This window comes from Xyrauchen texanus, chromosome 19, assembly GCF_025860055.1.
Source record: "Xyrauchen texanus isolate HMW12.3.18 chromosome 19, RBS_HiC_50CHRs, whole genome shotgun sequence".
NCBI lineage: Eukaryota > Metazoa > Chordata > Actinopteri > Cypriniformes > Catostomidae > Xyrauchen > Xyrauchen texanus.
The window spans coordinates 35,484,498-35,507,288 of NC_068294.1; the positions used below are offsets into that span (position 1 = coordinate 35,484,498).

Below are 22,791 nucleotides of genomic sequence, written 5' to 3' on the forward strand. Positions count from 1 at the left end.
TAGATGCTTTATACTATTACTAGTGTCAAATCAAAAAGCAAAATTCACACAGCAGTCATGCTCAGGTCTCAAGAGGTTAAACCTAAAGCCACTGATATGACCAATGGCCCTTGAAAGTGAGCTGTTTACCTGCTGAATATGAAGCAGGGCATATTGTTGAGCTGCTGGTCGGTCTGGTACCTCCGGAAGTCCTCCCACCCATCCTTGATTGCGGTTAGTGCCAGGATGACACAAATTGGAATTAGGGCCACTTCCGGCTGGAATGCGTTCACCACTGGGACAAAATTCAAGATGGCAAGGCCCACAAAATAAACGTTGGCCATGCGGTGGAACTGCTCAAATAAGTTAATGGGAATGAAAGTCCAAAGTCTGTATTTGTTGGTTTTGATGACATTGCCCTCATACCGGCGGTTGGGCTGGTCTCGTTTCTTCAGATCTTCAAATGGCAAGTTGGAGACCACAGTCCTAATGGGTCTGTCTCTGTCCTTGTGTCTCTCCCAGCCATGGCGAAGTAGTGTCAGAGGATTTGTCCAGGTCATGGTGTCTCAGCTCTTAATAATAAATCCCCCCTGCATGACAATTAAATTTGGTGCTTTAATATAAATAATGCAGCTTTGGTGTACAGAACACCAAAATGTATAAGAAGCCACCACGCACACCTCTCACATCACCTGTGCAAGTGAGACTAAAAGAGAAGGGTAAAGAGAAAGGAAGAGAGGGCGAGCAAGAGAAGGAGAGAGAATGAAAGTGGGTTGAGACTACACCTGTCAAACTCCCCAGACCACACCTGCTGTCTCAGGTATGCTGTTAGAGCACTGCATGCCACAGGAACCGCATCTAAATCAAAGCTCAGGTTTTCTGCAGACTCACAAATAAAGAATCAAAGCATATGACAACACCCTAGTAAGCCAATTACTTAAACAAAAGCTCTATTCAAGATATATTCAAGTTCAACTAAATGACAATGGCTTTGGGCCATCCATGTAAATTAAAGTGTGGCCTGTTGGGTTTGTTAAAGACACAATGCATATATTGAGGTTTCATTAGACAGTACCATGCTTAGAAGTATGTTTTGAGAAGGCGGTAGGAATGTGCATGTGTCCATGAAATGTAGACAAACTTGTTTTTAGGCTGATGTCAACAATTCCCACAACTCTGAATTACATGTGAAAATGGTCTGCACTTATATAGCGCCTTTTGCTGTGGAATCGTGTGGAACCACCAACCCTGCGATTAGTGAACAACCTGCTCTACCACCTGAGCCACAGCCTCCCCATAACAATGTGTCTTTGTACCTTTATTCAGACACAATTACAAAAGGAAATCATTTGAAGTCCACACATGTCTATTATCTCAGCCCCATACAGTAATACTGTGACAAATGATAAATGGTCTGCACTTATATAGCGCCTTTTTAATCTTAAAAGTATTCAAAGCGCTTTACACTGGGTATCATTCATACAAACATGATGACAGAGATGCCATGCAAGGCACTAGAATGCCATTGGGAGCAACTTGTGGTCCAATGACTTGCCCATGAACACTTCGGCATGTGGGCTGGGATTCAAACCACCAACCCTGCAGTTAGTGGACACCTCTCTCTACCACCTGAGCCACAGCCTCACCTGGGTTATTGCCAAGGCAATGCTGTACGGTTGCTGGGGTGTTCTGGGTGGATGCAATTGCATTGCTACGCGGTTACCTGGATCCGTATACCCGCCATATGAGCGGTCCGGGACGGGGGAAGAGGAAAATTGTCCTCGCAGCCTGTCGCAACCTTCCTGGCGTGGGTGCAATTGTGCCACAGCTGGGCGTGAGGGGTCGGGGTGGTGCCCATTGGCCTTTTCTCAAAGATCAGTGGTGTTTGGGGCTCCCAAGGGCGACCCCTAGTGTCACTACCTCGACACAACATGGAGTGAGTGACAGATAGGGAATATTGATTAAAACACTGGTGTTTGATGGATTACGTTTATGTTGATTTTATCTCCTTTTTAGAGATTATAGTGATCTGGTCACCATTAACTTGCATTGTATGGACCAACAGAGCTAAGATATACTTCTAAAATTCTTTGTTCAGCAGAAGAAAGTCATACACAGCTGGTATGGCATGAGGGTGAGTAAATGATGAGAGAATTTAAAATTCTGGGTGAATTATCCCTTTAACATACAAGGACCTTAAGCCATTTAAGCCAGAAAAGACTAATATATCTAATATACTGTACGGTGATTAAAAATAACAAGCTCATGTATCTGTCTCAGGGCTTTTGCCCCAGTATATAGCAACACAAACACACACACACACACACACACACACACACACACACACACACACACACACACGTTGGTGCGGCTATCCTTATGAGGACTGTCCATAGACATAATGATTTTTATACTGTATGAACTATTGATTTTATCCCCTATACCCCTAAACCTAACACTCACAAAAAAAAACGTTCTGCATTTCTACAATTAAAAAAAAAACATTGTTTTTAAGCCATTTTAATTACAGGGACTCAAGGGGTGTCCTCATAAACCAGATTAATAACATAATATTCTTGTAATGACAAGTTGTAACCTAAAAATGTCCTCATAAACCACAGGATTTACATTAGATTCAGTACTTAATTTGAAAAACAAGTCAGCTCAGTGGTAAAAGGCAGTTTCTTTCAATTGAGATCTATTGCAAAAGTAAAACAGTTCTTGTCCCCAAAAGATTTAGAGACTGTAATCCATGCCTTCATTACATCACGACTGGACTACTGTAATTCCCTGTACTGTGGTCTGCCTCAATCTACAATCACTCGTCTGCAAGTTGTTCAAAATGCTGCAGCGACACTTCTGACTGGTACAAAAAAGAGAGATCACATCTCTCCTGTCTTAGAAATTTTACACTGGCTCCCAGTTAAGTTCAGAATTGATTTTAAAATTGCAGTTTTGGTGTACAAAGCGCTATCCGGTGCTGCACCAACATACATATGTGATTTACTGACTATGTACACTCCCCAAAGAAATCTTAGATCGTGTAATCAGCTTCTTTTAACTGTTCCACGCTTTCGCTGCAAAACCAAGGGTGGTCGGGCCTTCTCTGCCGCTGCTCCTAAGCTCTGGAACAGTCTGTCCTTTGCTGTGAGGTCTGCTCCGACACTAACAAGTTTTAAATCGGCTCTTAAAACATATTTATTCTCTAGTGCTTTTAAATAAACTGCTTGATTGATTGTATATGAATCTTTTGAATGAATTATATCAGGTGCTATATGTATAAACCTGTCTTTTGCCTTGTCTATTTCAATGCTTTTAAATTGCATATTGTAATATTGTACAGCACTTTGGCGCAGCTCTGTTGTTTTTAAATGTGCTATAGAAATAAAATTTGACTTGACTTGACTTGAAAAAAACAACTCACAAACACACACGCACAGCCCATTCTGCAGCTGTCACTAGCTGACAGGGCCCTGCAGCACACCTTGTGTTGTGTAAGTTTGATGAAAGCAGAGGTTTTAGTAGTGGAGTGAAAGGCTGCCTCGTCCCAGGATGGCTGGCCCTCTTGTTTCGTTTGGTACAGTGGTGCAGCTGTTATAGTAGAGCATCACCCTCCTCCATCCATCCCTCTCTCTGTTTCATTCCCCTCCTCTCCATCCCTCCTCTTCCTGACAAATAGTACAAAGATCTGTGAAACCGTAATTCCTCCAGTGGCACAGAAGCATTGAACAGAGGAAAGCATCTGGTTATTCTGCTGCTCTCTTTTTTGTTAAAAACTCTCACATCTCACCACTGGGGTAACACTTTAGAATACTGTATCTTACTTAATGCATAACTAATAAGGAATTACTGCAGAACTAATAGGTCATTCTTCATTAACACTTAAGTCACTACTATTAACTACTAAGGAAGATGTGTTAACTAATCAGTATGTAATAGCATTTTATAGTTGTGTTAAGTAACAATTAGCTAATCAATAACTATTGAATTCAGTCATGCCTCCTGATGAACTACTTTTAATTATCTACTAATTCAGCTTCTGGAGAAATAACTATTGAGTAACTACTAATGAACAGTCGATTAATTACAATTACAATAATATCATAACAATTAGCCATTACAATATTCAGGTTGTGGCCCTTTCTTCTTCCTTACTTCTAATGTTATTATTACTATGGAAATGCAGTATTCTAAAGTGAAAATACAGGGAACCCCATTAATGAATGATTATCTGGTAATTCTGTATTAAATAATCATGGGTTCCCTGTATTTTCACTTTAGAATACTGTTCCAGGTTGTAAGTAATTCCCTCATAATTATGTACACACTATACTGTATATAAATCATAAACCTACCAGAGGTAAGTTGGCTAGTCACTTATAGTGGGGATGGGGTTCCATTCCGTTGTTGATTTCTGGTTACAGACCACACTCACAAAGCAATTGACCATACAGGTCAAAACTACTAAATTCACTGTAATGACTCATTTTGGGGGTGTAGTAATTCCACGAAATGCGTATTGCATTTCCATAGTAATAATAAGGGCCACAACCTGAATATTGTAATGGCTAATTGTTATGATATTATTGTAATTGTAATTAATCAACAGTTCATTAGTAGTTACTCAATAGTTATTTCTCCAGAAGCTGAATTAGTAGATAATTAAAAGTAGTTCATCAGGAGGCATGACTGAATTCAATAGTTATTGATTAGCTAATTGTTACTTAACACAACTGTAAAATGCTATTACATACTGATTAGTTAACACATCTTCCTTAGTAGTTAATAGTAGTGACTTAAGTGTTAATGAAGAATGACCTATTAGTTCTGAAGTAATTCCTTATTAGTTATGCATTAAGTAAGATACAGTATTCTAAAGTGTTACCCAATTGATGAGGGTAGAATAGGTCAGATGATTGTCTTCTCGATTTTTCAATTCTCAATTTAATTAAAAGTATAAATAAAAGTTTATTTTTATTTAATTTAGTTAAAAATGACCCATTTCAATTTGACAGAAATGTATGAAATTATGTGTAAATCTCAAAAATATTTGTGAGTGTATCTTGACAAATCTGAGCAGTTTTTGTTGAGATTTTTTTCTCAGGAGAAAAATGAAGTCAAGCAAAAGTCTCCATTTAATCTTTATTTAAAGGGATAGTTCATCCAAAAATGAAAATTATCTCATAATTTACTCACCCTCAAGCCATCCTAGATGTGTATGACTTTCTTTCTTCTGCAGAACACAAATTAAGTGTTTTAGAAGAATATCTCAGCTCTGATATTCATGTAAGTGAATGGTGACCAGACCATTCAAGCTCCAAAAAGCATATACTGTAAAGGCAACATAAAAGTAATCCATATCACTCCAGTGGTCAAGATAGGTGTGTGTGAGAAACTAACATTTAAGTATTTTTTACTCTAAATCTCCACTTTCACTTTCTGAAGAACATCTGAGATGGCATGAAGGTGAGTAAATGACAAGAGAATTTTCATTTTTGGGTGAACTGTTCCTTTAATCACATTGAAGAACAAATTGAGATATTAAGGGGTGTGGGGGGGTACAACAGGGCATCACACTGTTATTTTACACAAATACTTTAGCCTAATTTTCATGCATTTTAATTCCTTAACAAATGTACATTAAATTGTGTAATTCTTATAATATATATAATCAAAGTAATTAATATTCAGGGTTTGTTTTGTTTAAGATTACTCAATTCAATTTGATAGAATTTTGTAATGAAATTGAAATGCATGAATCTTAAAATAATATTTTTGAGTGTTGAAAAGTGGTCACAGGAGTCTGGGATCTTCACCTCAATATAGGGAGTACATGTATCACTATGCTGCAGTTACACCAGTGTGCTGAAGTCTCAGTTATTTTAATACAGTCTGTAATGGTGCCAGCCCTAGACTTGACAGTCTTGCCACTCGCTGGCCAGTATCCAGACTTTTACAATTTAATTAAAGCAGCTCCCGTCACACTAACTGCCAACTCCAGAGGTGAGCATGCAACTTTCACTTCCTGTCAGAGAAATCTCCATGGCAACTGACCTTGACAGTGAACATAGCTGTGTGGCTTTGTGCAGGTGGAGTTCTTTAACATAGTAAGCTTCAGGACCAGTAATAAATGGAGGAATTTAGTTCTTTGGAGTTAACAAATAAACTAGAAAAGACTTTGTCACCTCAGAACACTTCTCTTTAGAAGTCAGGCCCTCAAGGAAGAACTCTACATCTTAACATCTAAACTCCAAATTTGTGCATCATTGTATTTAGCTCTGCCTCAGAAAAGAAATTACAAATCTTCACCTCCGCTGCAACTCTCAAATGTCAGTTGCACTTGCATGTTACTCAATTCAACTTTGATATTCTTCAAAACATCTCATTTTGTGTTCCACAGAAGAAATAAAGTCATATGAGTGAGGAATGACATGACAGTGGGTAAATGATAACAGAATGTTCATTTTGGGGTGAACTGTTACTTTCTTAGCAAAGAATCTATGAAAATTCCACTCTGTGAAACATTGAAACCATAATCAATCCACGGTGATGACATTTCATAAACAGGGATTACCCGTGATGAAGTGCATGTGAATCGGACCATACATTCTTATGTGTGAGTCACTAAAAGTGCTGTGGAAGTGAAAAACGGATCTCTGTTTCTGCCCAGCTTTCATTTTGCAGCTCCTTTAGCCTACAGGGCCATTCTTTTACACTGAGTCCAAAGTACACTGAAACGTTCATGACTTTCTGCCTTAATGTCCCCTGTGGCAAGCTCCAGCATCCATTAGAACTGCCTTTTCCCTCCTTTCTGTCTATCAAAGCAGTGGAAGTGTTGCCTTGTCATCCATTATGCATTCCATGGCACCCAGTCAGATACAAGGCAACCACAAAATCCAAGTCTCTCACTCACCTGGCGAGAACAACACCATCTTAACCTCCTCCTCCTCTCCTCTGACTGTAGCTCACATTTATTTATGGTAATGTAATCATAACATGTCAATGCACATTGAAAAGCTATTGAAAATCTTCTAAAGGTATTAAAGTGCTCATCATTTTCCAGGGAACCATAAAGATATATTAGTCTTATGCAGTGTTGGCAGAATCCAAATTTAAAGCAAGAGATAATGAACTGTGTACAATGTAATCATGTACCCGTCCCAACTGGCCTACAATGGGATTAAATGCAGAACATGAGCAAGTACAAATTCAATATTGTTCTGAGCTAAATGTAATGAGTAGCTATGTTCGGGATAACATACTAAGACAATACTATTTTTGCAGAATATAGCGTTTATACTGTGCAGTGTCACTATGTGAATTTTCTGAATGCAAAGAATACCCAGATGACCTCAACAGAGCACACTGCATGGAATAATGTATCCAGCAATTCAATGTGCTTAAATTGGATTTGCACTTCCAACGATTTTTAACATGTATTTTTTTAAAGGAATATTCCTTTTCTTTAACGAAAGCAAAAATCGACGTTACAATGAGGCACTTACAATGGAAGTGAATGGGGCCTGTTTTTCGAGGGTTTTAAAGGCAAAAATGTGAAGCTTATTATTTGATCAAAGCACTTAAATTACATTCTTCTGTTAAAGGAATAATAACAATTTGTTGCATTATTTGAGCAGTAAAGTTGTTTAAATTGTCATTTGTATAGTAATTTTAGGGTTTTGATGACATTACATCATCAATTAAGCATGTAATGATACACACATTTCATGATATGATACAATACAAAGCCTCACGATACGATAATAAATAAATAAAAACAGCGTTCACAAATGTATCGCTCAAACTCATTCAAGGATTCATCTTCAATGTCTTTTAAATCTTAAATGACTGATATGTCTATAAATGTCTGGTTTTACGATATATGTACATAATCCAATATTATTTAGCGGACTGTGCAAATACCAATCGTCACATGGAATTTTTTTGGCCTCTTCCCCAGGTTTCACTTTGCATGTAAACATTACCAGCGTAATTACTGGCATATAACATGTGCGCAAGTGTTGTTCTAATATCTGCTTACATTTCAACGTCAAAACCTGAAAATAATGTGTCATGTAATCACGTGTTTCTTACGTAATCATATTTTTGAATAAGCTTGTTTTTGTTACTTATTAGCGTCCTGCTCAGTGTCATGCTCCATGTCATCAGGGAGAGGCTGGATGTTAAATACAACTTTGCTGCAGCAGTTTCTGCCTCGCAAATCCACTAATTTGCGCAGTGAATAAAACAACATGTTTGATGTACAGTTGTGCCAGGACATGAAGCCGTTGTTTGGCAAATTCGACAAGCTGTAACGTTACAATCTACTTGCTGTTCGCCATTGATCTTCTCGCCTATGTACTGTAGATATGTTGCTCTGTTTTTCCAGTGAGTGCTCAGCGCTTCCTCATCTTTCATTTTAATTACACTATAATGTGTTTATGTATCGTACAATACATTTGGTATTGAATCGTGAGCGTCATATCGTACGATACAATACACCCCTAATCTCCATGGCAACAAAGTTGTAAAATTGGGTATAAATTACACCGAAAAGGTTAGTAAGCAATTTTATCGCACTAAAATCCTGTATATATTATTTTTGTCTTGTGGCTATACTTTTGAAACAGTGAGTATTTTAACGTTGGATTGGCCCCATTCACTTCCATTGTAAGTGCCTCATTGTAACCTCCATTTTTTCTTTTTTAAAGAAAAGTAGGGACAAGTCATCATAAATGTTTGTAGTAATCAATATTATGTCACAAATGCTGTCGATTGAGCTTAACTTGTATAGAATTCAGAATATTTCTTTAAACTATAACAAGTCAAGCCTTTCTGACTTAGGCCGACAGTTTAAAAACAAAACTATAAGGAAAATTATGTAAGATCATCTTATAAGCAATACAAGCTTCGTTAAGCTTTAATAATTTAATTTAGATACATTTTCATTATTGTTGACAGTCATTACACAATATATATATTTACAAGTCATTATGAAATATCATTAGAATTTACAGGATTTTATACAAAATTGCCTGACGGATGCCTTGATTGTATGTTCCAGATCCCATCACATTTTGTTAGTGAACTTAAGTGATACAATAAATTTCAGAGTAGTAAATGAATCGTTTCTTGCTTAAATTCAACTAGTGCACTTTGAGGCCTTTTAAAAACATTCTGATCATCTGCCCAAATTTTCAGAAGAAATATTTTTTTTCAACCAAAGTCTTCAACATTAAGAAATCTAATACACCAAAAAATACGTTTAAATAATGAACCATATCATTAACATCTGATATTATAAGTATTGAATCAAAAATGTTTCTATTTTTCTTTTTTTACCGTAATGTAATATCAGCTACTAGTTTTCAACTTATATCTATCGATAGTGTTAATGTATTACAGATATATTGCATCTTCCATTGTTGCGGTCCAAAACACCTATATGTGGAAAACACTTGAGAGATGTTAAACCGCCATTTTTCCCAATAGCTGTGCTCACCACACAAAGTTTGTACAGTGTAGAGATTTACACGACCCAAGTACGTTTGACATAGCCAGAGAGGACAGTTTGTCCATCCACCAGGGTAATGGTCCATGTCCATCCGTCCTTGCCATTTGCCATGTCATAAGTCCTTTGTCAATTAATATTACCATTAAATTCCCTGCATCAGATAAAACCTCTGTGTTAACAGGGCTGAGTTTCTTTTGGCCCAACATTAAAAAAAAAAAAAACAATATTAAAAAGGACCTGCTGTGAAAATACCTGTGAAAATACCCTGTATGGCTTCCTGACAGTGCCTTTGCATTGCATTCTGCAAACACATTTCAAGAAACAGAAGAACTATTAAACTGTCAAATTAAAATACATTGTGCTCCAGCTCTCTGCAAGAGATAAATAAAACAAACCAAAGCATGCTTTTAAAAGATACCTGATATACAACTATAATAAAATAGACTGTCAAGACTCTTTTGACTCCTTTTAAAATCATTTGTAAAGCTTTCCCGGATGCAGGTGACTACGAAGCAAACATATAATAAGCAAAAATAAATAAATAGAACATTTCCTTAAAATATATGCAAATACAAGCATAAATATTTGATCCACAGATTAATCTACATATGTCAAATATAAGTGATATATTGAATTGCTGGAACAAGCCTTTTTTTCTCCAGTTCCTCTGATGTTGAAGTTTTCCTCAGAAAAAAGTCTATCCTGATATTTTTTCCCTTTGACACAGTCTTGCCTTAGTCTTTCCTCTAAATATTTTAAATAAATCAGCAGAAAAAGGGTGTGCTGTTTTATTTTATTTTTTAATTTTCTTTGTTGTTTATTTTCGAGTCCATCCCTCTCTTTTCATTGGTTTAATGGACATAGTAAAGCCAGTAAATTACGTTGAAAAAGGAAAACACGGTGGGGAAGATCATTCTCGACCACTTGTCGATGGAGTTGACATCAGACAGGTCAGGGATGTTCACCTTAAGCTGGGAAGCCCGTCTTCTGAGCCTGCTTTTCTTCTGGGTGGCGTGGCGCTCCAGGGCGCTGTGGCCGTAGTTTTGCCGAGCCATCGCCGCCCGGCGGTACTGAAGGGTGGAGCTGTCATAGGCTAGCATGGTGCTACGCGGGTCACCCAAACCCCTGGACAGCTCGGACGCTCCCATTTCATTCTTCATCTCCACTGTGGTCAGTCGGATATCATCGGGGGTCATCTGTAGAAAGAAAGCACATTGCTCGATCAGGTCTAATTATGTCTCATAATCGTGTGGCAACACAATATTAAAATTTAAGTCATGCTAATGAGCCTTGATAATTTCAAATTCCAATTTAACCAACATTATATTTGCAAAACCAGCATTTATCTGAGATCTGTGAAGGTAGGTATGAAGTTTGAAGACATTTTAAAGATCACATGGAACTGCTTAACATGCTCAGTTTTTTTTCTTGTTGACACGTTTTCAATTGAAACTGTACCCTTTTTTAATCAGCCAATAGGTATTTGTTTACATCACAGTCATGAAAGTGATTTGCTGCTTTAAAAGAATTAGGGGAGTGGATGTTTTTCTGCTAGAGAGCATCTGACTGGACAAATTGAGTGATTGCAAGATGAGTCGCCAATATTTTTAGTCTGTTTTCCTGGGAGAGAAAGACTGTACATTTTAAATGTGCATATTTGCAAAAAGTTGTACACTAGCATATACATGACTTCAAAGCTAACAGACATGGACTACAAACCTATGATTTCAATTAATCTTTTAAGCCTCTTAACGATACAATTGGAAATCACCTTTACTAAAGGAAATTATTTTTAAATCACAGAACACAGACAAATACTGTTTTTCCATATATGGCTACAATGATGGATACCATTAACTAGATGTTGAAAAATAGTGGACTATTCCTTTAAAACTATGCACAACTATAGTTGAACAAAATACAAAAGAGTATATGAATCATTAGTGAAAGTTACATTGCACTCATGGTAAGCTGTGGAGCAAAGCTTTTTCAGGCGAATCCATTGTTAATTCCGAATTTCAACCATATCATGCATATAAATAATCAGCCAAATAAATGCAAATTAAATATGCAAAAACATGAAGGCAAAAGTCTAGATCATCTGTAAGGAATCAGGTTGCATTCATGGAGGTAAGGAAAGGCGGGGGCGGGAAGGAAAGCTTTCGCTTTCCATGATATTAACCCTACTAAAAATACCCTACTAAATATTTAAAATGATTTTACTTGTGTTCATTTTAAAGTTAAATTGTAAGCAATTAGCCACTTACTAAACACCAGAAGTGGCCTTTTGATTAGCTTGTTTTTTCAAATTGTGAAAACATGCTATCGCTAATGCTATTTGCTAATATCTAATGCTAGCAATTCAACATATGTCGCCATTGGCTTGGGCTTGGCCCGATATAACAGTCAGCCTGATTATACAGGCTATATTTGTCCATTTTGCCATTATTGGCATCAACCCTGCAGCTCAGCAGATTAACAAAAGTTTTCTGTAGGTTATTCAGTAATATTCAGACGTAGAGTTTTCACTTCATTGCAGTTATCAATGAAGTGAATTTCATTATCTTTATATCATATCATATCATATATAGTGGCCACCAAAATAATTTGGACACTGAAGTAACACTAAAAATGTTTTAATGTAATTATATTATTTAACAAATTATCAAAGCAAGTGGCATCATTTAAAAATTGTATTCTGTAAAATATATCATTTTTAAGTCTTTTTTTGATTATTATTATTATAAATAAATTTCACAAATAATAAAAAGAGTTCTTTTGCTATCTGTCTTTGAAATAAATGTCACTTGCTTAGATTTTTTGTTATCTAACGCAATGACATTTATAAATTTTTAAGTGTAACACAGGTGTCCAAATATCTGCTTTTTAGACATAATTATTGACCTCCATCATTATAAATCCAAATAGGTTGAAAACTACACTTAGATATACAACATATTTCAGAAGCAGTCCTTTCAACCATAATGATTTTATAAAATAAATTTTATGTTACAATGACCCCCAAATTATAAATAAGTTAGTAAGTACTATAAATTCAAGTTAGCATTGGTTTAACACTCTATGCTCAGTGGTCAAACAAGAAATGGTCATCTGGGAAAAAGGCTCAGGTGCTAATGGTAACTCAAAAAAGGGTAGGGCAACTTAATGGTGGAAAATGATGATGCTACATCATTATTCTAAAAGGAAGAACAGAAACTCATCCAAACAAATAATAATACAAAATAAATAGCTTGGGTGTATTTATTTCTGATTGGTTATTGACACAGAGCCATTAAATTTTTTGACTTCTGGTCAAATATTCAGTACCTTAAGTCTTTGATCGCCTAGTCCTAATGCTGCATCCTCCGTAAAGATCGGATCCCACATCGAGTCATAACCATCAATTTCCCTCTGTTTCATTCTGGCATAGAGAGTATCGTCTCTCTGAACTACACTTCCCACCAACCACTGAAAGCATACAAAATCAGCACTGTTACAGATGGCTGCAGCACTATTATAGAGAGAGAGAAAATTCTTTCAATAAGATTAGAAGGAAAGCCCCAGAGGCCCTGCCAACCATGAGCTCAGACACAGCCCGCCCGGAAAGAGCGAGCAAGTCTGTTTACAGCAAACAAAAGTCTGCACCAATCTTCTGGTAATTTCATCACAAAAAATAAAACATGTTTCTGAGGGTAAAAGCCTATTAGATTGTGGATGGTGAAACAAGATTCTGCCCGTGGGAAAAACAAAACAAAACATAAGCTACATATCTAGTGGTTTAACAATCCACAAAGACCGCTGACCCTGAAAGGACACTGATAGAAGTCACAACATATTAACTCAAAGAACTGACCACCTACTGACCAGAGGCCTTTGCTCAACAAACCCTAATAATGCACGGCATGTGAGTGTGCTCTCAGCTCGGCAGTACCTTGTTGGGGTCTGGTCTGAGTTTCTCATTGTTCGCCGTGGCTGCTTTTTCCGCCGCCTTCTTCTGACGCTGAGGGCCTCTGCCGAAGAAGATATAATTGACGAAGGCGTACTCCAGCAGGGCAAGGAAAACAAAGACAAAGCAGCCCATCAGGTACATGTCTATGGCTTTCACATAGGGGATCTTGGGAAGGGTCTCTCTCAAGTGGGTGTTTATGGTGGTCATAGTCAGCACAGTGGTAATACCTGCAAAGCGTTCAAGGAGAATTAAGCACATTATTGTGAAGCTCAAGTCAATTGCTAAGTTTTATAATAAAAACCCTGAGAAACATAATTATGCAGTCCAAAGAACAGCCTGTTTGTCTGTTTCAACTAAGCAATTACAGAGGCTGTTCATGTGACAGCCATAAACAGCCTTTCAAAAATTGAAACTATTATGAAAACTAAAAACAATAAGCTTATAAAAACAATCATACATTTTAACACAATATGCTAAGGAGAATCTCATGAAAAACATGTCCAGGTCATACTGTATTATATCTGAATTATTTCTTATTTATTTATTTTCTTTCTGAAATCCAAATGGGTTGCCCTCTACCTTTAGCTTTATACATTTTACAGAAGTGGTCCTTGTAACCATAACAATTTAATAAAATGTAATTTTATTAATGCTGTCTGCCAATATTTTTTTTAACTGCGATTAACCGCATAATCTTTCATAGATAATTGCGATTAATCGCAAATTTCGATAGTGGTGAAATTTGACTATACATCTTCTTTTCCTGACAAAATGCATTTATTTCCATCTTTAGAAAGAAAAAAAAAACTATATGTAACAATATAATGCTAAATTGACATTTTCAAAACAAAGCCTTCGACAGTAAAAAGGTAGAAATGCACTACAATAGCACCAGTTCAAGTACCATAAAATGTTTCCCATGTCTAAAAGTGGGAGTTAGACTAATTTAAAGAACTAGTCCTCACATAAGTTTAAAATTCATTGCAATGGACATTAAATCTCTTGTTATAGATTAATACACTGAACGGCGTTAAAGTATTTATTTACCTAATTTGGCATAACCATTTCATTATGTTCTTTCCATGATGTCGATGCATTTTGAGGAGTATAAAATCTATGTTTTTATGAGAGTGAGATACACGGTTGCATAAATATAAGTCCTGTTTATATTTGCATATGTATTCATATACAAGTATCTTTCAAACGGACTCAGAACCCAACTTTCCTTCTTATAATGCCTGGATAATATAACACAAGGCACAGTGATATAAACACATGTGGGATAATGTACATTAAGAATAACAGTTTAGTATAAAATAGGATGCATACCGTATAAGAAAAATAATATAAAATAAAATACAGTCTCTCTGCCTTTTATTTATTACAATTATTGCAATACTTTGTTATATTATCATTGCAATTAAAATAGCAGTGTGGTTCTGCAATTTGTGTGTCTAAAACATTCTTAGTCCAAACAAATTGCAGAAACTCACTGCTATTTTTAATGCCATGAGAATATAACAGGTACAGTGAAATGCATATAAAATAATGCACATTAAGACAAAACACCATAAGCAGACTTTCAAAAACAGAACAGGTTTGTGTTTGCAGTACTAAGGGTTCATGAACGGGAACTGTTTATTTGTAAGGATATAATTTTTGGGTGTATATCAGCTGCACGTCCAATGCTGATGTTTGCCAGTTGATTATTGATTGAGCAGCTGCAGTGACTGACAAACATTTCTTATCTCATTGGTCAGTCAGTTTTCATAGCAGTCCGAAAGCAAAAAACAATCGGAACATTCTCATTCATGATTTGCGTCAGGGTGTCAGCATCAAGAACCACTTCGAACTCCACATGAAAAGCGCTTGTAGACAAATAATTATTCAGCATTTTTACATAATGTCTTTAAATGTGTGCCTTTTTGGTTTTTTGCTATATTCAGTATTTTCTGTTTTATGGTATCTTTCTGTACTCAGTTTATTAATTTTTTGTTATCTAATGCAAATCGTAAATCAAAAAAGTGTAGGACAACTTAATGGTGGAAAATGATGATGCTAACAATAGAAACTCATCCAAAAATAAAACATGTGTTTCAGTGACACATGCCTCTCACAGCAGACAGATGAATTCTGACAAGCTCACCCAAACACAAATGGCCTGGCCTCCCTATCATCAGTGATCTATTCTAACCCCCCCCCCCCCCTCAGTATGAGTGTCAGAAGAAGCCATTTTGTCATAATGTCAGGAACATGGCCCCACTATCCGTAAAGAGCGTCTGGAGGAAAGTTTGTCAGTTTAATCAGCAGTAATACATTAGCACCAATCAGCAGCGGCTACACAGTACTCCTAATAGAGTTCTGAGCTGAAAGGATGGGGATGCTGACAGAACTGAAAGGCGGATTTCATGTGTGCATTTGCAATAAAAGCTTCCTGTTTCTAAAACAGAATGAAATTTGAGCATCCTGTCATTCTTCTGGAACATATTCAGCAGGTACTGATTGGAGGTATATGATCACCATGATTTTCCCAAGTAAGACATGTTTCTGAATATTTTGTTGTTCCTAGAACAAAGCATATTCCTAACCCTTATCCCTGTAAACCTAGCCAATGACTACCATTAAGATTAGAGGCAAAAGATTGTTTAATAAGAATAGTGTACAACTTTAATGCAGCATTCCATTCGGAAAGACTTTATAGTCAGAATTTCCAGCTTCCTACATGGAAAAGTACAATGACACTTGAAGTCAGACTTGGAAACTGTGAAAATCAAGAACTCTGCATCAACGAGTCAAAGTGATCACATTACATGAAAACTTTACCTGTTTAGCGAGACAGGTGTGTTTAACATGGTTAATGCTCATCTTTGTTAACAATCGCACACATGCAAAACAGATGTTAGCTATTCATAATCCTCAATTTGGTTAGCAGGTAACTTCTTTGTTGACAATCGAACACCTGCAATGAAATTGAAATTGTTTCTTTATATGTCATCTTCTGAGTGCCAAGAAATGTAACACCATTATAGTCATAAATTGGAGATATCAGGTAGAAATATTCCACATACAATTTTGCTTTACTCTATGCCAACTCTTTTCCCTATCCCTACATCTGATGGGTTAATAGGAATTGTTCCAAAACCAACAAGTTATGGTCACTGTTGTATTACTCAACTGAAATGAGAGGCAAACACAGATCAGTACCAGAAATCAGAAGAACCATAACAGCTCATCTATAAGCAGATACTGGGTGGTCACCATAAGCCCAGCAAACATAGCCATCTCTATAAACTAAATTCAGATAGAGGGTATGCAAATTTTGACTGTTGACACAGTTGACCAGATTTCCCACCTAAAGCCACTCGGGCAGCAGAAGCATCATAGTTGATCCAGAAAGAAACCCAGGATAAGATAGTGATCAGGATGGATGGCATGTAAGTCTGCAGGATGAAGTAACCAATGTTCCTCTTCAGTTTGAAACTGAGGGACAGACGTGGGTAGGAACCTAATTAAAAAAAACAGAAGGACACAGTTTTGTTCATTTTGTTCTATAATAGAAACACATATATTTCCTGTCTGAACAGGTTGCAATAATAAGTGTGCAGTGTGGGTAAAGTCAGCCTACTAGACCGCATTACTTTTTCTGTTCTTGAAAGGCAGACCAGTGATGATAATAAGACTGGAGAAAAACACAAATTATGGGCACTTACTCACGTAGTTACTCGTCACACATCACTTCAAGGTTCGGCTCGGCAAAAGGACATTGTAACAATGTGTGTAATAACATTGGCACCACAGCATATCAGCTTGTGAATATTTCATGGATAAATTGCAGGGATCCAACCAAGGCTGGGTGGTATGACTGTATATAAACTGTAAAAAGTGGTAACGTGCAATTGTTACCTCAATGATCTGTTTTTACTTGCTATAAACCTTAAACATTTGTTTAATTGTTTTTTACTTGAATTAAACCAGTTACTTTAGATTCTACCACATGCACTTTTTAGGTTTAAGATTAAGATTAAGATTAAGATATACTTTATTGTCCCCGAAGGGAAATTTGTTTTGGACACTGTCCATTCCGTAGCTTTACAGAGACAACACAAAGACAGTTCACAACATTTCCTCAACACATACTTCTCCCGAACGTTCTCCCATATACATTTAGTAGGTACGTATGTATAGTAGTAAACACATTAACCCTTCCATTGGCACAAGGCCCATAAAATGCGCAATTGGCATACTACACACTCTATAGTCCCCATAAAATACACAACTGATATATTCCACATGGCCTATATGATACACAATTGTCATACTGCACACTATTAGCACCCCTAATATACACAACTTATGTGTTGCACACTCTATCTAGCCTACAAAATACACAATTTACATATTACTCACACTACATATTAGCGTTAATAAGCTTAATGGACAAAGGTACTGAAATAATTTTTATAACGGTTTAACCTACATTTAGGAACTCTAAATCTTCTGCCAGAGTGTAAAAGCTGAAATTCTAGATGGAGGATATGAGTCGAGTCAGAAACTATTTTTTGTGCCTGTCTGATAACCGACTGCTCATAGATTTTCTGGGAGGGCAGATAGTTTTTAACCCCCATAATCTTCATAGCTGTCTTTACTTGACGAGCGATCTGTGATTTTGATTGTACTGTCAGGTTACCATACCAGCTTATAATACCGTACTTTAAAATAGTCTCTAATATTGCGTGATAGAATAACAACATATATTTTTGTTCTACTCCATATAATCTGAGTCTTCGTAAAAAATGCATCCTCTGCTGGAGTCTGGAGCAGACAGTATTTACATGGTCCTTCCAGGTCAGTGCATTATCAATATGTACACCCAGGTACTTATAAGAGCTAACCTGAGTAATGGGTACACTATTAATTACTACAGGCCTGGTGTCACCTATAGTTTTTGGGTCAAACACCATCTCCTCAGTCTTAGTTACGTTTAGCATAAGATAATTATCACAGAACAAATTCCTCAATTTCTGTATGATACGCAGCTGGACTTTTATCTTTATGCATGAGGCCAAGGATTGCTGTATCATCGGAAAATGTTATAATATAATTATCAATATGGTGTCTGAGGCAATCGTTAGTATATAATGTAAAAAGGGCTGGTGAACTGACGCAGCCCTGCGGGACACCAGTGCTGATTGGCCTGGGTTCCGCAAGAGCATCATTCACTTTAACCTGTTGAGTACGGTTTGTTAAAAATGAAAAATACCAGTTAAGAATAAAATGGTTAACATTCATATGTTTCAGTTTCTGAATAAGCATGTGAGGCTGTATAGTGTTAAAAGCCGAACTAAAATCAACAAATAAAATACGTGCATAGGCTTTGGGGTCTTCAAGATGTTTACTGACCAGATGTGAATTGCTACTAATAGCATCATCTGTGCCACGCCCCTGCCTGTAAGCAAACTGAAACGGATCTAAAAACGCACCAACATCTTTTTTAAGAAATGACACCATTACCTTCTCAAAACATTTCATAACAATAGAAGTTAGCGCCACAGGCCTAAAATCATTATTCACCTTTGGGCATGGTTTTTTAGCTACCGGTGTAATTAATGATTTCTTCCACAGAGTGGGTATAACATGCGAGTCTACTGATTTTTGGAAGATTGGAAACCATGCAGGTGTCAGCTCATCTGCACATGTCTTTAACAAAAATGCTGATATTCCATCCGGTCCCATTGCCGCCTTAGTACATAAGTTTTTAAAATGCAATCTTACAACCTTGGGTTCTACCACCAACCTTACATCCTGCTCTGTGACTAAAATTGTCTCTAAAATATTCTTCCCTTCAAAAGAGAAGTCCCGAGTTTCAAATCTCAGATAAAAGTCATTCAGTCCTTTAGCTCTTTGCAGGTCATTTGAAGTGCTGATACGTTTTTGAGCCGGTGTCATATTCGTGATTGCCATCATCGTGTCCCATAGGTTTTTTGATTTCTTTTCTCTAAAATTTTGTTCGATTAGTTCTTTATGTCTCTTCCTGGCTTCCCTGAGCAATTGATTAAGCTCGGCTTGCACTATTTTCAGTTGTGCTCTATCGTGGTTCTTAAATGCCAATTTCTTGCGGTTGATACAGTCTTTAACCTCCTTAGTTATATATGGTTTGTTGTTAGGATACATAATTATTTCTTTTTGAGGTATAACATTGTCCACACAAAATTACCTAACATAAAATTTTTTACAGTAGGACTTTTAGCTATATAGGCCTTTTTCTATAAAGTTTGCACCTTGGTACATATATTTGCGTGGCTATTACAGTGCGTTCATGTCAAGTTGGATTTACTGAAATTAAAAGATTACAACTTGGAGATCCTACTCTGAACTTTTCATGGAAAACAAAAAAAAAACACAAAACCTATGTGAGGCTCGTTTATGTTTAAATCACAACATATTCGTGAATTCACCTCTATAGGCACTATTTTCATGACCACGCTAGGCGCAGTGCAATGCGCAACAACCGTGCACAACACCTTTTCCAATTTTCATGAGAGCTAATTTTAAATCCAATTTTTGTGCTAGCGCAAAGCGCAAGTGGGCATGGGTGAGAGTGTTTGTGCTATTTTCCTGAGAAAAAAGGTTATTGTGCTAAGACGTCTGAGAAAGTCTATTCTCAGTGCAAAGTCTGAACTAATTTTCTGCATATGGAGTTTAGCAATTCCACCAGCAGATGATATAAAGGAGCTTTGTCCCTTTTAATACTAGCCATGAGTTTTATGTCAGTAGATCCATATGATTGTTAATTAATAATAATACTAATAATAATAATAATACGTTTATTTTGTATAGCACAATTTAAAAACTCAAGGATGCTGTACAGAAATTAAACATAAAATATTAAATAGAGACACACATAACTAATCTACATGACAAAACAATGAAAATTGGAGGGAAACAAAGCATATTTCAAACAGGTGAGACACAGGTGAGCAGGACGAGAGCCAATAGTCCCAGAGAGGCCGATAGAGAACATACAGAATACAACACATACTGTACATCGTGGTTCAGAGCAACACAAGGCGACAATACACTCACAGAGCAGGGGATGCATTGCATACAGCCCATTTACAATACAAAATTCTCATGAATGGCCTGTTTTCATTTACGTTGATTGGCATGTATAGTAGGACGCAGATGGTGCAATTACCGGAGAAGAATTAAATTGCACTTGACTCTTTGCGATCAAAACTTCGTGGCCATGCACACTGACTTTGCACATATGATATAATGTATAGCGCTGGGCTTAAGGCATAGTGCTCTTAAAGTAGGACCCTTGATGTTCTAACAAAACATTTAAGAACAAAGAAAACACCCCAGGTAAGAATGGGTATAATAAAATGTTATTTCAAACAAAAATTATGTGTAAACTACCATTAACTGTTAAGGCCGCTGCCATTTTGGTTTGTTAAAGATAACGCCGTGACAAGTTGAAACTTTAATAGAATTCCAAGTTGACAACTTTAATTAATTTCAGCAATTATTTATGAGTTCTAAGAAGATGTGAACATTTCAGAACCTTAAAATTACTGTAATTCCGACATGAAGGCACCATTAGTAGACAGGACTTATTATGTAATTTACACATGAGAATGACGAACCATTGAGTAATGCGAAATTTTTTGTGAATAATCTTATCATTTGGTTTGGTTTGTATCCATCAAGTTCCAAATGAAAAGAGAACCATTCATTTGTTCAATATTTAATTCATTGGATTTTCCAAAATTATTCATTTCTACGTACATGGTTATTAAATTACCAGCAAAAATGACTATTTTGTAATATGTACCGATACCGCAATACAGAATTACTCATACTGTACCGTGTTACAAGATTTTTGTCATACCGTCCAACCCTAGATCAAACAGGACATTTGAATAGATCTTCCTAAAGGTCCCAATTGTAACACATATGCAAAGGAGGACAAACTCAACCTGTAGAAAAGACCACATTCTTGGAGATGAGTTTGTAGTCCACGATGGAGAATTGGGGCAGTTCTATCCTCTCCACTCCCGAAACTGCACCTTCTCCCCCTCGCCAGTAGAACTCGATATCATCTGTGGTGTAGCCATCTGTGGAGGATCCAGAACACGTGTTTTAGGGCAAACTGACAGAATAGCTTCATACATTTCAGTACATCTAAAAAAAAGAGGAACAACAGCAGCAGCAAATGCGCTCTGGATAATGCCTGACTGAATTCTACATTACTTTCTGCAACCATGCTTTATGAATATTGACAACGACATTCAGATTTCAAAACAAGTAATCATTATATAATGTAGGGGGGTGCTTGGTTATGAAACAGACACAAATACACATCCATGAAGGAATCTGTGAAGTGTGTTTGCTTATTTTCCATCCTCGCTAAGGTTCCTTCTCCATCTGTACCAGTTTGTCTGCATGCAACTTATAATGAGAACCAGTGACCTATTTAGTGTATTGAATAATTTAAGATGAGCTTCTGATTCCTTCTTATTCAAGGGAGTTAGCTCTGCATGACTTAGTAACCAGGTACAGACCTAAAAATGCCTGCAAAGCTGTAGCCCTTATTAAGCATTGATGCTGAAGTGTGTAATTTTTTCTGTTAAAGTACTTTTATCATACACCCTGCTTAATATGCAGAAACATCTAGTACGTAAATAAATAAGCCATTCAAATTTGTATTTCCCCATGTAAACAATGTGACTGTGGAGCTATCAAAACTTTGCTACTAGAGCATCCCAACCAGCACAACACAGTGACAACCGATCATCCAATGGTGTGAATTTGGGGCAAGACTATCTTGTCCGACCAATGGAAAATAGGCCATTTGAAAACAATCATTATTATTGTAATTCAATTTAGTTATGCTAGTGGCACAGAAACTAGACTATTTCTTTAAAGACCCCATGAAATCACATGATGAGTGCAGTTTTCTTTCCAGTGTTAGATTTCCTATTGATGTAGGGGCTCGTCCCTTTAAAAAAAAAAAAGGAAACAAAAAGAAACAAACAATGGCCTTTCGTTTTAGTTTTTACACCCATGAATGTCATTTGTTACTTGCTACTGCTAGTGTGAAGTAGCTGGTATATCAGGGGAGGGACATTCTCATTGTAGAGACCATTTGATTGGACAAATTTAGTAAGTGCAAGATGAGTCATCAATATTTTTGGTCAGTTTTCATGAAAGCAAAATACTGTCAATTTTAAATGTTTATCTCCTAAAAGTGAATTTTGTCAACTGTTCAGAACTTAAAAACTAACAGACAAGGACTAAAAGCCACAAAACTCAAAATTTGATTTCAAATACTCTGCTTAGTGACAAA

At 36.6% G+C, this 22,791-nt stretch overlaps 2 protein-coding genes across 2 annotated transcripts in view; both read right to left on the reverse strand.

Moving 5' to 3' along the window:
- The window catches only part of atp10b (ATPase phospholipid transporting 10B), a 33,192-nt gene extending 32,532 nt beyond the window's left edge, over positions 1–660 (reverse strand). Inside the window, exon 1 of the mRNA XM_052150124.1 lies at positions 130–660. Coding sequence (XP_052006084.1) covers positions 130–539 — 410 coding nt within the window. The 5' untranslated portion in view covers positions 540–660. The remainder of the gene's footprint in view (positions 1–129) is intronic.
- An 8,232-nt stretch (positions 661–8,892) lies between these two features.
- LOC127660064 (gamma-aminobutyric acid receptor subunit beta-2-like) overlaps positions 8,893–22,791 on the reverse strand; it is a 62,029-nt gene continuing 48,130 nt past the window's right edge. Inside the window, exons 6-10 of the mRNA XM_052150129.1 lie at positions 21,422–21,559; positions 16,795–16,947; positions 13,425–13,669; positions 12,821–12,961; positions 8,893–10,689 (exon numbers count right to left, since the gene is read on the reverse strand). Of these exons, the coding sequence (XP_052006089.1) occupies positions 10,345–10,689; positions 12,821–12,961; positions 13,425–13,669; positions 16,795–16,947; positions 21,422–21,559 (1,022 nt within the window). The 3' untranslated portion in view covers positions 8,893–10,344. The remainder of the gene's footprint in view (positions 10,690–12,820; positions 12,962–13,424; positions 13,670–16,794; positions 16,948–21,421; positions 21,560–22,791) is intronic.